The following is a 15527-nucleotide window of genomic DNA, read 5'->3' on the forward strand; positions in this document are numbered from 1 at the left end:
GCCTGTTGGGTGACCTTGGGCAAGTCTGTTTGCTCCGTACCTCAGTTTCCCCATCGTTAAAATGGGGATAATGATAGTAACCTTTTTTGTAAAGTACCGACAGATCTATGGATGAAAAGTGTTGTATAAGAGCTAGCTATTATTATGTTACATGGATCCCTCAGCAGAACACTTAGAATTAAATTGTAAGCTGGTGGCTTTATGCTTGGGTAGTGGTTGTCTAGAGGACCACAAAGCCTCCAAAGACCGACTGAGGATCAGTGTTCCTCTGACACTCAGAATCCTGCCGGACTCCCTATAATTGAATTCTATGTACTTTCAGGAGCCATATGATGATATCACTTTTCTATGGCAGATGAAATTGAACATGACAAGTACGGTGAGTCCACTGTGGGCTTTAAGGAAATGTGCCTTATGGGAGACCTGGATTCGTAACTTGCAGGAGCAGAGCTTCTGATGTCCCGCACACCCTTCAGGGCATTGTCACTTTACTTACAGGGCTCCATGTTTTTTCTGTAATAAAGGGCTTCTGCTCCTGGTTCTCCAGCCACTCGTCTGCCACTCTTCTCTTCTCCCTGCCTTGCCAGCTGCTTTTTTACCACTCGCAGGTGGCTTTTTTAAAGAAATGCCATTTATAGTTACCATCAAGTATCTGTGCCACCGAGAGTTTCCACAGAGTCTGCTTTCAGCTGACGTACCGGAGTCCGAGAGATCTGGGGGAGAAAAGAGTTGAGGAGGGAGTCAAGGGGGAAAAACAGGTGTAGAGGGCTGTAGGAATCAGATCTCAATGAGAGGAGAGAAATCAAGCTATTTTGTGGGGAAAATGTCAGCAGTGGAGGAAAAGTGGACACATTTATAAGTCAGCGGAAGAAAAGCCGTGTCAGTCCTGATTCTCAGTTCCTCCATCTCCAGGCTTGGTGGGGAAGCAGGAGGTAGCTTTAAGCTCCTGATGTAAATTAGAGCAGTCTCGGGGTGGCTGTAATGTATGCTCTGCTTCCCGTGGATCTCTAGCGGCCCTGGGAAAGAGAGAATAGACATAGCACAGTGCTCTCCAGCCGCACTGGCTGTCCATGACAAGCTGGGAGCAAGGCCAATATAGAGCCCTTATGCCAGCTTTCTGCTGGCCAGGCAGTCCCCTAGGCAGGGGATATTTTCAGGGACTGTTTCTGCTCCCTGAGCAGGTTATAGGGGCCTTAGTGTAACTGAGAATAAGGCCCTTCGTGTGTCTTCCACTTTTGCTGTCTATCTAATAGCACACTGCTGTCTTTTGGAAGGATCGTTTCCTTATCTCAGGGATCAGCTTACGCCCTGTGGCTTAGGCACTAACGTCCTGTATCATTTTATCCTGAATTTGGGAAGGGAGCTCATTCCCTGGTTCTCTGGGCCATGGGGTACTGAAAATATTGTAAATGGGGTCAGTCCCGAGGCAGAGGGCACACCTTGCATTGCTCTGGAGCAGCCCCTTCCAAACCATGAGGAGATGGTCACAGCCTTGTTGATGGACCTGGGAACAGGTGTGAATTCACAGGACCCGATTCACCTCTCACTTCCATCAGACTTACTCTGGCATGTCACCATTGACTTCAGCAGAGCTCTCCCCAAAGAGCTGTGGCTTGTAACCTTCAGGTTAGGGCTTTCGGTTGTGACTCCTGTGCCTTTAATAAAAAAAAAAAAAAAAAAAAAACAGCTCTGTGTAGCTCAAAAGCTTGCCAGCAGAAGGTAGTCCAATAGGAGATATTACCTCACCCACCTTGTCTCGCATTTAAAAAAGATATCAGCCTCATCTCTGAATTCCTGTGCTTTGGTCAGTTACTTTAGGTACTTTGGGCAAAATCATGAAGTGACTTTGTGGAGACAAATGGATTCCCCAGATATAAAAGCTACCAGGGGACTGGACCTTCGATATTGATGTACACTAGTGTTGAAACCTTTAAAATCGATTATGGGTGAGCCCAAAAGCCATCTGGAAGTATTCGGAGAACGTCTGATGCGTAAGCAGTATCCTCTGTAAGGGTTAAAACCCAGCCAGCTGAATTCATTGCAAGGCTTAGCTGTAATTTTCGTAGAGCACAGTTTGGCAGAGCTTCAAAAAGGGAATTACAGTGATCAATATACATCACAATAAAAGCAAAATAAAGGTTTCAGCCTTAGCCTGATCTGCCGTATCCTTAGTGCTGCAGCCTTTGGAAGCTGAAAACAGGCCAACTTGCATTTACTGTACTACGAGAACACTGATCAACTCCACTTCTGCAAAGCCTTGGAACCCCTTTGCACGCTGCCCCCGGTGCACTGCTTTGAGAGTGGACCTCTTCGTGTTATCGTATAGGCCAGATTTACAAAAGTCCGTGTGCATTTTTGCACATGGGCTTTTGAAAACCTGACACTAAGTGTGTCAGCTTTTATCTGACTAGTTTATTAGTAATGTCCATGGAGCAAGGATTGAGTTTTTCTCCTGTCTTGCACAGGGCCAAGTACACATAGGATGCTCAGTAATTTAGAATAATCAAAGCAGACCCACCCTTCTCACAGTTTGATTCATAGAACACAAGAGATGGAATTTACTGATAATTCAGGCATAATATATTTAGACCTAAAACAAAAGGGGTCACATTTGCCTCTGGTGTAACACCATTGGAGTCAGTATCGTTGCACCAGGGAACAGTTTGGTGCAATGAATTCTCTTTAATCAGGATTTAAGGACCCGAGCATGTTTCTATTGATACCAATGATTCAACTTCTCTTGATGTCAGTGAGACCAAGACCTGGTGTCTCACTGGTGGATAAAGGGGAATAAGGGGGCAGAAAGCCCCTCCTCCATCCCATCCCCTTTAAAATAAAAGAAGATTCTTGGCCAGATCCTCAGCTTCCCTCCCCACCATCCCCTTGTGCCGCACTTACAGTGGAAAGGGGCTAGACACCTGCTCCAGCATGGGAGATGAGGATTCCCTTATGCCAGGGAATCCCTAGATGGGGTGAAGCCATTGGCTCTATGCCACCTGCTCCTGGCCCCTAGCATAACAGGCATTCTGGGCATGTGCTGGGGTGGGGACACAGTGTGGCTGGAGCATGCTGTCTTCCCGCTGTCTTGGGTTGGAGGAATGCACTCCAGGGTGCAAGTTCAAGCTGGCACAAGTTACAACAGCCCTGAAGCTGCTCTAACCTATACTGGGAGTTGAACCAGCTCCTGGATACCCCTGGGATTTGGAGGTGGGAGACAAAAAGGTGGCAGAAAGTCGCCTGTACCTCGCCACCAAATTAAGTGAACAGACCTCCAGTGCATGTGTGGGTCTGGCCGAAGGGGGGTTTAAAAGGTCCAGGCTACAGAGGGTATATTTTAACCCCAGTTTGATGCCCAGTTCTCTCTTGTACCAAGCCTTCCGACCTCTGGTCAAGCTTTTCCACCCCAGATGGCACCTGGCTTGACTGAGGTAGCTGCTTAATGGCAGTGTTTGTATGTGTTTTCTGAAAACATAAAATCTCTAGCATCAAACCTGGAGCACATAAATCTGAGAACATGCCCCCTTCCGCAGCCCAGAGCCAGCCATTGTATTATACTCACACAGCCCTCTCCCTGCTCCAGTGTGTGGCAAAGCCCGCTTGGGGATGACTTTCCATCCAGAATGAAGGATCCTCCCACTGCCCTCCCAACAGTACAAGGCCTGCAGCAAGGCAGGGAGGTGTGGGGTCAAGCAAGCAGTTTGATTGCACCTGGGGATTTTCCCCTTCTCCAGAAGTATTAACTGGCTCCGAGCTTATGTGTATCCAGTGGCTAAGAAGCTTGGCACTGAGCAGCCTAGCAGCCACATAGTAGTGTCCCCAAGTTAGCTCCTTGCACACGGCCCATTCTTTATTATTGCCGTTCAGTTATTTATACAGCACTGCGGATGTGCATGGTACTTTACAGACAAATAAAAGAGCGTCCCTCCCCCACTGCCTTGGGCTTTGGTGTATTTCTCCCCAAAGGCCAGTCTATATCACTTAACAATCCTTCCTACCTCACAGAGGTATAGTGAGGATAAATACACGCACCCGCACACACCCCTAAGCTACCATGGTAATGGGGACCATATAAGAGCCTAAGACAGATATGCTGGTACAAACTCCCTGGGTGAGCTACACTGGGATAAGCCCCTTTTTACATCAGTACAACATATGCTAGGGGTTTGCACTGGAGTAGCTATGCCAGTATAAATATCCCTGCATAGACAGTCCCTGGGTAAATTGGGTACATGTTACTCCGTCAATTACTTCCTTTCTGTTAGGTTTCAGAGTAACAGCCGTGTTAGTCTGTATTCGCAAAAAGAAAAGGAGTACTTGTGGCACCTTAGAGACTAACCAATTTATTTGAGCATAAGCTTTCGTGAGCTACAGCTCACTTCATCGGATGCATACTGTGGAAAGTGTAAAAGATCTTTTTATACACACAAAGCATGAAACAATACCTCCTCCCACCCCACTCTCCTGCTGGTAATAGCTTATCTAAAGTGATCACTCTCCTTACAATGTGTATGATAATCAAGGTGGGCCATTTCCAGCACAAATCCAGGTTTTCTCCCCCTCCCCGCCCCCCCAACCCACTCTCCTGTTGGTAATAGCTTATCTAAAGTGACCACTCTCCTCACAATGTGTATGATAATCAAGGTGGGCCATTTCCAGCACAAATCCAGGGTTTAACAAGGGCTTGTGTGTGGCGGGGGGGGGGGGGGGGGGGGGGGGGGGGGGGGCGTGGTGGAGAAAACCTGGATTTGTGCTGGAAATGGCCCAACTTGATTATCATACACATTGTAAGGAGAGTGATCACTTTAGATAAGCTATTACCAGCAGGAAAGGGGGGTGGGGGGAGGTATTTTTTCATGCTTTGTGTGTATAAAAAGATCTTCTACACTTCTCACTTCTACACTGAGATTTCGAAATAAGAAGTGTTGGGTCTTTTTAATTTGCTTTCTGGTTCTGAAGCTTTGAGGGGGTCACATTTTCAAGTTTTCCTGCACCACCATGACAGCAAGGTTTTTTTTTTTAACGTAAGAAAGCTGAGATTCTCAGGTATTCACATAAAACCAGCACCTGGAGCTTCAAGAAAAGCACCTAAGCTCTTGATGAAATCCTAAGAGCTGGAAACACTATGGTTACGTTTATTTCACTGGTGAGCTGTGTATTTTTTTCAGTCTTATTTTGATTGCTATATTCAGAGTGATAGAAGTCCCAAACAGTGACATAAGAAAGGAGCCAGAAGTACAATTCACCGAACAGCTCTTTTCATAAAATTAACAAGGATCAAAGCAAACTGCCATAGATACAGTAATCCATCACATAATAATAGACCGACAACAGAAAGGAAAAAGAAAAGGAGTACTTGTGGAACCTTAGAGACTCACAAATTTATTTGAGCATAAGCTTTAGTGAGCTACAGCTCACTTCATCGGATGCATGCAGTGGAAAATACAGTGGGGAGATTTTATAAACACAGAGACCATGAAGCAATGGGTGTTACCATACACACTGTAACGAGAGCGATCAGGTAAGGTGAGCTATTACCAGCAGGAGAGAAAAAACTCACCTGATCACTCTTGTTACAGTATGTTTTGTAACACCCATTGTTTCATGTTGTCTGTGTATATAAAATCTCCCCACTGTATTTTCCACTGCATGCATCCGATGAAGTGAGCTGTAGCTCACGAAAGCTTATGCTCAAATAAATTGGTTAGTCTCTAAGGTGCCACAAGTCCTCCTTTTCTTTTTGTGAATACAGACTAACACAGCTGCTACTCTGAAAACTGAACTAGGTAAGGGATTCGTAAGAATGATGTTACCCACCACTGAAATGCAGCCATCTCTAGGGTGGAAGACAGCAGCTGTTTAGCAGCACTCAGCAACGTTACTCTGTAGTTTAGGACGGGGGGTTGTGGGGGACAATACTGTTTTAAATTTAAACTGCAGCAGGCGCTTAGAGTTACCTGTTTTGGAATATGGCCGAGACATAGGGGTAAATTCATATAAATGATTAAAACCTACATAATTTATGTTAAAATGATTTTAAGTGTGAAAGGGGGGAAGGAGGATATTGGAATTAAAGCACAGACCTGGGTTCCAGTCCCAGCTCTAGATTTGGATTCTGCTCCCAGCTCTGCCACAAGTTTTCCACACGGCCTTAAGCAAGAAATTCAGGCCACGTGTTTAAAACTGTCTGTCAACTTTGGTGTCCAGGTTGAGACAGCTAGGGATTGATTTTCAGAGGTGCTGAGCACCCACAGCTCCCCTTGACCTTGGCTGGAGCCAATGGTGCCTCCTTTGCTGAAAATAAGATTCAGGTTGTCTTCAGTGGGACACCTCAAAAATCAAAGCAGCCAAAATTAACTGGACACATTTGAAAATTGTGCTTCTGTTTCCCTATCTGTCAAATGGGAAGACTAGTAGCTGCTGTACGGGGGTACATTTGTTAATGTCGGTAAAGCACTTTGAGGTCTTTGGCTGGGAGGTACCACAGAGATGCAGGGTGTTCTTATAAAACAGGCTGTTAGAGTAACCTGCTACAATGCATATACCACTGCGGTCTTTTTCCAGGCATTAACTATTGGTTGTCCTTCATCCTGGCCCCCAATGTATATGTGGTGTGCAGAGCACAAGCCAGCCAGCTGGGCCTTCTCTTGCCTCCTTGTTTATGAATGTTCACCATTGACGGGGCCCAGGACTGCAGCCATGCAAACATCAAACTGCTATTAACGTCGCTGGGAGCTTGGAGCATGCAAGGCTTGCAGGAGCGATTTACACTGATGCGAGGGTGGTTCTGGAAATAGGGTCTGTTTAACATGTGTGCTTTCTGCTGTCCCCCCTGACTGTGCACTGTAAGGGGAGCTCCCATTGACATCCGTGTTACTGGTCACATGAGCACAGATTCTGCTCACCTTTCCCCAGGTGTAGGGTTGCCAGGCGTCCGGTTTTCGTCCGGAACGCCTGGTCAGAAAGCGACCCTGGTGGCTCTGGTCAGCACTGCCAATTGGGCTGTTAAAAGTCCAGTCAGCAGAGCAGCAGGGGCCGGGGCTAAGGCAGGCTCCCTGCCTGCCTTAGCTCCACGCAGATTCCAGAAGCGGCCGCTAGGTCCCTGCATCCCTTAGGCACGTGGGCAGCCAGGAAGGCTCCCTGTGCTGCCCCCGCCCGAGTGCTGGCTCTGCAGCTCCCATTGGCCGGGAACCGCTACCAATGGGAGCTGTGAGGGCAGTGCCTGCGGATGTGAAGGCAACGCGCGGCCCTCCCTGGCTGCCCATGCACCTAAGGGCTCCATGGATCTGGCGGCTGCTTCCTGGGAGCTGCAGTACGTGCCGCCGGGACCACGCACCCTGAACCCTTTCCCACACCCCAACCCTCTGCCCCAGCCCCGAGTTCCCTCCCGCACCCAAACTCCCTCCCAGAGCCCACCCCCCCACACTCACACCAACCCCTGCCCCAGCCCTGGGCCCTCTCCTGCACCTCAAAGCCCTCATCCCTGGCCCCATCCCAAAGCCCACACCCCCAGCCGGAGCCCGTACCGCCTCCCACATCCCAACCCCCTGCCCTAGCCCAGAGCCTGCTCCCTGAACCCCTCATTTCTGGCCCCACCCAGAGCCCATACCGCACCCCAACCCCCTGCCCCAGCCCAGAGCCCTCTCCCACAGCACAAATCCCTCATCCCCAGCCGCATCCCAGAGCTTGCACCCCCAGCCAGAGCCCTCACACCCCTGCCCCAGTCCAGTGAAAGTGACTGAGGGTGGGGGAGAGTGAGCAACGGAGGGAGGAGGGAAGGGAGCGGGAAGGGGCGGGGAAGCGGTGTTCAGTTTTGTGCCATTAGAAAATTGGCAACCCTACCAAGGTGAGTAATACCTAACAACTCCATTGGCAACTCAAGAAGTAAGGTACGGTTCACCGTAAGTCAAGATGGCAGAATCTGGCCTGTGGGAGATGGTCAGTGCTGCTGGATCAGAATCTAGGTTTCTTGGCATCAGACTGGTGGATATTCGGAATCCAGAGGACATTCCTTCTCTGATAAATCAAACTTTGAGGCTCAATAATCCGATAGTGTCTTTTTAAGATTGCTTCCTTAGCCTCTTGCATTATAGTAGGGGACACAGTTTTCTGCCAGTCTTTGGTCCCAGTCCTGTAAACATTTACATAATGCTTAACTTTAAGCATACGAATGGTCCTAGCTACTCACATACTTATAGGTTAGCACATGCATAAGACATTACAGGGTCAGGGTCTTTGGCATCAGGAAAACTTTATGAGAATTATTTTGATTTGATGTTTTCCGGTGAAATCCTAAAGTCCTTGCCCAGTCATCGCTTAAGCCTTGATTCAGGAAAGCACTTAAGTGTCTGCTTAACGTTAAGCATGTGCTTATTTCCCATTGAAGTCAATGGGACTTACTGGGAGTTAAGCACATGCTTACAGTTAAGCAGACACTTAAGTGCTTTCATGAATCAGGGCGTTAGGCAAGACTCCAGTTGACGTCAGTGGGAGTTTTGCCTGAGTAAGGACTGCAGGGTTTGGCCTCTGTCTCTCATTACTCCTGTTTGTCTCCTGCTCCAGGAATGTTTTAAACATTTGTAAATAATTATTATTTTTAACCTTTTCACAGGGGTGTTTGCATTTGGACTTTTTGCCACTGACATATTTGTAAATGCTGGCCAGGTAGTGACTGGGAACTTGGCTCCTTACTTCCTAACGGTGTGTAAACCCAACTACACGGGGAGCGACTGCCGGGCTCACCATCAGTTCATAAACAATGGGAATATCTGCACCGGGGACCTGGAGGTGATTGAAAAGGCAAGGAGATCCTTTCCATCCAAACATGCTGCTTTGAGCATTTACTCAGCCCTTTATGCCACGGTGAGTGCATGTGTTATTTGCCAGTTCCCATGACAGGTTTCAGTTGCTATAGCTACTCTGTCTCATTTAAATCTCACCTATATTTTTCTTTTGTCTGTGCTGTATGGGGAAGAGCCCTTCTTTTTTCATGGGGTCAGTGGCTTTTCTGGGCCAAATTCAGCCCTGGTGTAATCAAGTGTTACTCCCATTACTTTCCCAGTGAGGGGCAGTCTTATCTGGAGGCATGAGGACCAGTTTGGCAATTAGGAGATCCTCAGTTCTAATCCCAGCTATGCCAATGACTTTATGTGGCCCACGGTGAGTCACCACACCTCCCGGCCTCAGTTTCCTGACTTGTAAAATGATGATGATAATACCTACCTCACAGGAAAGCTAGTTGCTATTCCTTAGTGTCTGTACAATATCAAGTGCTAAATGTTACTATTCTGGGGGGAGTCTTGTTTGCTTGGGCTAAATTTTAGTCCCCTGTTAGGCGTAAACTCCTCTTACAAGCAAAGGTCCCATTAAAGGCAGTCTTACAATTTTGCCATCATAATAAAGGTAAGATTGAGTCCTTGGTGTACAGTTTAAAGGCAATAATGCTTTCCTGCCATATGGGGAATAGTCAACGTCTGTAAAAGCCCGTCTAAAAATAATCATCCGCCTTTGTTTTCTCTGGCAACGTTATAACATCGTACTGCGATACTAGTTACAGTTTGTGTAGGGCTATTTAAGTGATACAGTAAGGATTATAACAGTATTGAAGACACTGGTAGGTTTGCCATTCATTGCAATGGACTAGATTCTGACTCCTTTGCTCAGGTTGAGTAGCATCTTGATCCACCAGCAGACTCCATGAAATCAATGAGACTCTTCAGAAAGTTAGGTCCCACTCAAAGTAAGAGTGGCAGAGTCTGGCTCGAAGACAGCAGGATTGGGCCCAAGAAAGTTGTTCTCTCTTCGTGGTGTAGCAGCAAATGCAGCGTTTCAATGTCTTAATGCTGAATGTTTTAAACGTTCCTTGGTAGCTGATGAATGGCCACTAATTATATTCAGAGTAGGAAAGACAAGGCCGTTGCTGTTTTGTTTGTTGCATATTTTTCTTGTGTGTCACACGAACGATAAAAGTGACACAAAAGCGTTAACTTAGCTAGCCTGGGAACATCACCGCACTCGGAGCACTTTGCTTCACTAGGAACACTAGGGACACTCGCCTGGCAAAAAGTGCTCCCAGTGGGGTCAGAGCTATACCACAAAACTGCCCTTCCACTCCACCCCCACCCCCACCCCCACCCCCACCCCCAGCCCCAGCCCACCCTAAGTGAAATAAGCGATACCAGCCAAAACACAGTATTGCCAGTGTAACTGTGTCTACTCTACAGTGTGTCTACACTAGGTGCTTCTGTTGGCCCTGCTGTGTTGGTCAGGGACCTAGGGTGACCAGATAGCAAGTGTGAAACATCAGCACCGGGAGGGCGGTAATAGGCACCTATATAAGAAAAAACCCCGAATATCAGGACTGTCCCTATAAAATCGGGACATCTGGTCACCCCATAGGGATCACACCTCTTCACACCCCGACTGACACAGCTATAGCTGCAAAAGTGTATAGTTTAGAGCAATATAAATTGTGTCTAAGCTGCTTACTGTTATTCCCCTGATCTCCGTCTTTAGATTGTGAGTTCCTTTCGGCGGGGATCGCCTTTGGGTGTTTGGAAGGTGTCTGGCTCATCATGAGCACTAGCACAAATGAATAATAATAGTAATGCAGGAAAATAAGCTCCTGGTAGATAGCATTTTGTATATGTCTATACTGCAAGTAAACACCCATGGCTGGCCTGTGTCAGCTGACTCAGGCTCGTGGGGCTGTAAAATTGCAGTGTGGACACTGGGACTTGGGTTGGATCCCAGAATCAAGGACCCTCCCCACTCGAGGGGTCCAGTTCAAGCCCGAACATCTACACCCCCATTTTATAGCCCCACAGGCTGGGCCCCATAAGCCCGAGTCAGCTGCTATAGGTCAGCTGCGGGTGTTTAATTGCAGTGTAGACATACCCTTTTGGGAGCAGCAGGTGTTTTGGCTACTTGCTTTGAGATGCAGGCTGCACCTCTCTTCACTGACTCTGTCACTGATAGCCCTCCCCAGAACAATACCTTTAGAGCCAGACTACCCCGGTCTCCTCCTGGCCTGCGCTACCCCCGATTCCCCAGAGGGCCAAGACTCCACAGAAAGGATAATACAGTCCCAAGCTGATGTAACTTTTCTGGGGAACCTTCTCTGGGCTGGAGGGAAGACAATGTGCTTCCACTGCAGGCCCTGCCTTTGGCCGGGCCACTGCTCCCCGGCTCCCCCGCATCCCCCAGCATGGACCCATGGGGCACCCTCCACAGGTCTGGAGGGCAGAGCATGGAGGTGACTGTGTCCTCCTTTAACCCAGCAGTGGAACCGTCTCTTCCATGCACGAATTTGCTATTGGGGAGAGGAATGATATGGGACTAACATTAAGGGCTAGAACATGACTTGGGACACACTCTTGCACAGGGGAGTAAGACTTCTCCTTAATCCCCTGCTTGGCCTACCTTGTCCCCAAGCATCTGGGTAGGAAGGGGCAAGAATGGGTAGAGCTTTGGCTCCACCCCCTACTTTAGTGGCCAGCACAAGCGTGGCCTGGTCTGCACCTAAAACTTAAGTCAACTAGCTATATCGCTCAGGGATGTGAAAAGTTCATTGCATTTTGAAATGGCTTTAATTTTTTTTAAATGCAAAAGGTTAAATAATCAGTCAAAACAATCTTGCTTTGTCCTGAAACGCTTTCTTGTAACGGTTTGATTCATTGAAAATTTGAAAAAAAAAAAATTGTTTTCGGTTCGACCTGAAACGATTTTCTGATTTTTCAAAATTGCCAGCAAACTGGTACCTCCACTCTTTGAACAGCTCTTGTTGTGCTGTCTGCCTTTCAGTTTTCAGCAACCAAAAGGTACTGGCTGAAAATCAATGTATTTTCAGATTGGGGATGTTTGGTTTTCCAACTAAAAAAAATAATTTTTTTTTCAAGGAAAGCTGACATTTTCCATGAAATGTTTTTATTCTGGTGAAAACCCAGTTTCCCATTATGGAAATGTTTTGACCAGCCCTCAGCATTATACAGTAACTACCAAAGGAACGTTCCTGCTTCTCGCGGTGTGTCTGTGGATTTGCAAACCCTCTGCTGGCTCTTTGCCCGGATCAAGCCCATAATGTGCGCTCAGGTCCATTTACAAGCTAGCAGCTATAGGGCACTACATACAAGGTAATAACTTACCAATGAATATTACAGTTAGATCGTCCTGATCATCCCACTTCCTGGACAAAAGCCCCCTGGTCCCCATCACCCTTGGGGGTGGCAGAGCCTATTGTTTATGGCACACTAGAGAAATCTGTTGCTGGAGACATTTTTGACAAGCAAAGTAACAGCACACTTGATGCATTTGCTTTGTTTAACAAAGCCATGCTGTGTTTGGAAGGCATAAAGAAATTCACACTTAACCTCTCACTGGGGAGGATTCCATTGTGTTTACTTGGTTATCATTATGCTGTCAAATTTTGTTAGTTGTTACAGTATCCTTGTATTCATGCTACTCCTGTAATCACAGGCTCTGAAATTAGTGCATGGCTGTTAATTGCTCCTCACATAGTTTATTTTCTTTGTCAAAATGCCCTTAAAAGAATGAGCTGACACAGCTTGTGGAGTTTACTGAACAGATATTTCTGAGCACAGGACAACTTCTTACCATGTAAGTTCTCAGTAACAAACCCTCCCATACTCTTCTCCACTTCTGTCACTTATCATAGAATCACAGAATATCAGGGTTGGAAGGGACCTCAGGAGGTCATCTAGTCCAACCCCCTGCTCAAAGCAGGACCAAGACCCACTAAATCATCCCAGCCAGGGCTTTGTCAAGCCTGACCTTAAAAATATCTAAGGAAGGAGATTCCACCACCTCCCTAGGTAACCCATTCCAGTGCTTCACCACCCTCCTAAAGAAAAAGTTTTTCCTAATATCCAACCTAAACCTCCCCCACTTATTAAGTCCCCAAGTCAAAACAAAGGCCCATGGCAGGAAAAAAGGGTGTGATTGGTTGCTTTTAATGCCCAGGGTCTGGTTTTCAAACTGACGCGACTTGGTCACTTGCGCGCCTAGTTTGCATGGGGATGTGTCTGCAAAAATTGGGGATTTGCATCTGGCTGGGTGGATGCACAGATCCCTGGTTCACATAGCCTCTATGCAATATAAGTGTTCAACTGCACACGTGCAAATTCTTGTGCGACTTTGGTAGCCAAGGGAACGGTGCCCTTTTATACCAGCCCTGACTGCCCTGTTGCTGGATATGGTTGAGTGGATGTTAGACACGCTGAAGCCATCTGTCTCCAATATCTTTTCCCCTTCTGAGGCCCCTCTCTGAGCTACACAAGCCCCCTGAGAATGCAAGGGGTCAGAGCATCTGTCACATTCCTGCTTGGCACAACATGTGTAGATGAAAAATGACCTGTGTGTTTGTCCATGCCCTTTCACGTGCGGCTTGCGCTGTGTTTCAGATGTACATCACAAGCACAATTAAAACAAAGAGCAGCAGACTAGCAAAGCCTGTGCTGTGTCTGGGGACCCTCTGTGCTGCCTTCCTCACCGGGCTAAATCGAGTTTCCGAGTATCGAAACCACTGTTCGGATGTGATTGCAGGCTTCATCTTGGGAAGCGCGGTAGCGTTGTTTCTGGTAAGCCAATTAGTCCTCTCCCGCCCAATGTCAGGACAATCTAAAGTCAGAGAAAAATTCTCATGGTAATACTATAGGTGTCTTTCACAGCTGAATACTCAACCCACAACCCTATAATGGCTAATTCGAGTGTCATCTAATTGGATTTATCTTCAGAGCAAAACCTAACATGAAATCAGGCTGATATTAATTAATAGGGTGAATGTGATGTCAGACTTGTATCTACACACATTTCCGTGGTATTTTAATCACTGAAAAGTGCCGACTCTGAGGCTGTCCTGGGAAAGCGCTTCTGGCATGTAGGAGAATGCAGCAGGTGCCGGAAGGGCAGCACGGTAGCCCTAAGGTTGCTGCCTATGCGAGTCTTGGTACCCATGCTTCACAGCCTGGTTGGCTGTCTTTTGTTTGGCAGGCGTGGGATTCGAGATCTGACTTTGAGTGTATAAGGCTCTAAACAAAGAGCCTGGTTTTCCACTTTGTTACAGGGGAATCACACAAACTTCAAAGAAGTGTAACAGAGAGGAGAATCAGGTTGGCTCAAAGCTGAGCCTATCTGGGAGACATGTGTCTCCCACTCTGGCACTTGAGACGAGGGGTTTGGGATGATTCTTCACCCCCATGAGATGACATGGGATAGTCAACAGTACCAGCCAGGGATCTCCCCACCAAAGGCTCCTGGGTCTGGAATGCTCAAAGTGCCCAGAAATGGCATCTTTCTGGGTGAGACCTCGGACTTCTTGCTCCCTCGTTAGCTAATTCAGGCATTTGTATTGAGAAATGTGCCCGGTTCCAATTAAGAAGAATTAAAATGTATCAAAAAACCTCCAGAGCCCTCTGCCTTTGAGAGCTTAGCAATGAACGGGTGTTACTGCCCAAGTGTGCTGCTGTGTGACCTGCAGGGTCTGAAACAATGTGACGCCCATGAAACATCCTTTCAGACATACAGCAGCCCCCTACAAACAGTAGTTCAAGCACCACACAGGGAGGATGCAAACATCAGGCCTGGGTTGGACAAGTCTGTCCTTAACTAGGCATGATACGGGCATGGTCTTTGCTTTAAAGCATGAATAATTGAGCCTGGTGTCATCAGGGGTGATCCCTGCTCTTTTAATGGAATGGGAGGTCCTGAATGTTACTTGTCTGGGAATCACATATCGTGATGCAAAATTTGGCCTGTAGAATGCAGGGCCAATTACAGTTAGTGGTTCTAAAAGTGTAACACAATTGTAATCAAGGCTTCTGTTCTCTGGAACATAATAAACTAACAGTAATAATGGTTCATATCCACAGGTAACAGTTACACAGGCCAGGTTACTGAGATAGCCCCTTGCTCCCAGCTATGTCAATCACATTGCCAGTCGTCCAGTTCTGGAAAGGGGATGGTTTGGAATCCAATCCCTCTCCAGACATACCCAGAACTTTGAAAGAATTTGGATCAGGACCCAAATTTGCTGTTTCAAGTTAATGCTTGGAAGGCAAAGGTTCTAGTTAAAGCCTACTGGTGGAGGTTATATGATGACTTAGCTCTTTTTTCCACATCATGCAGGGAATGTGTGTTGTCCATAACTTTAAAGGAACACATGGAGCTCCTTCAAAACCGAAGCCTGAAGATCCCCGAGGGATGCCCCTCATGGCTTTTCCAAGAGTGGAAAGTCCCCTGGAGACATTGAGTGCACAGGTACCGTAAATCCCTCAGTCACAGACAGTCATCAGAAACACTGTCAGGCACAGCTGAGTAAAAGCACCTTTTAACCTCACTGTAAACACGCAATGGTGGGGCCAGTTTCATCCCCTGTGTAACTCCAGTGAAGACAGTGGAGTTATACCAGAGATGAGTTTGTTCCATTATACATATCTATTAACATATCCCTTGTATCCCAGCCTTGTAGATGTCAAATGCCACAAACACACATCTACAGCTGAAGAGGCAAGATT

General features: G+C 47.1%; 1 protein-coding gene across 1 annotated transcript in view; it reads left to right on the plus strand.

Moving 5' to 3' along the window:
* The window catches only part of PLPPR1 (phospholipid phosphatase related 1), a 110997-nt gene that overhangs the window by 93457 nt on the left and 2013 nt on the right, over window positions 1-15527 (plus strand). Inside the window, exons 4-6 of the mRNA XM_077816492.1 lie at window positions 8609-8859; window positions 13416-13592; window positions 15139-15270. Coding sequence (XP_077672618.1) covers window positions 8609-8859; window positions 13416-13592; window positions 15139-15270 — 560 coding nt within the window. The remainder of the gene's footprint in view (window positions 1-8608; window positions 8860-13415; window positions 13593-15138; window positions 15271-15527) is intronic.

The sequence above is a fragment of the Eretmochelys imbricata genome, chromosome 5, assembly GCF_965152235.1.
Source record: "Eretmochelys imbricata isolate rEreImb1 chromosome 5, rEreImb1.hap1, whole genome shotgun sequence".
Classification (NCBI taxonomy): Eukaryota; Metazoa; Chordata; order Testudines; family Cheloniidae; genus Eretmochelys; species Eretmochelys imbricata.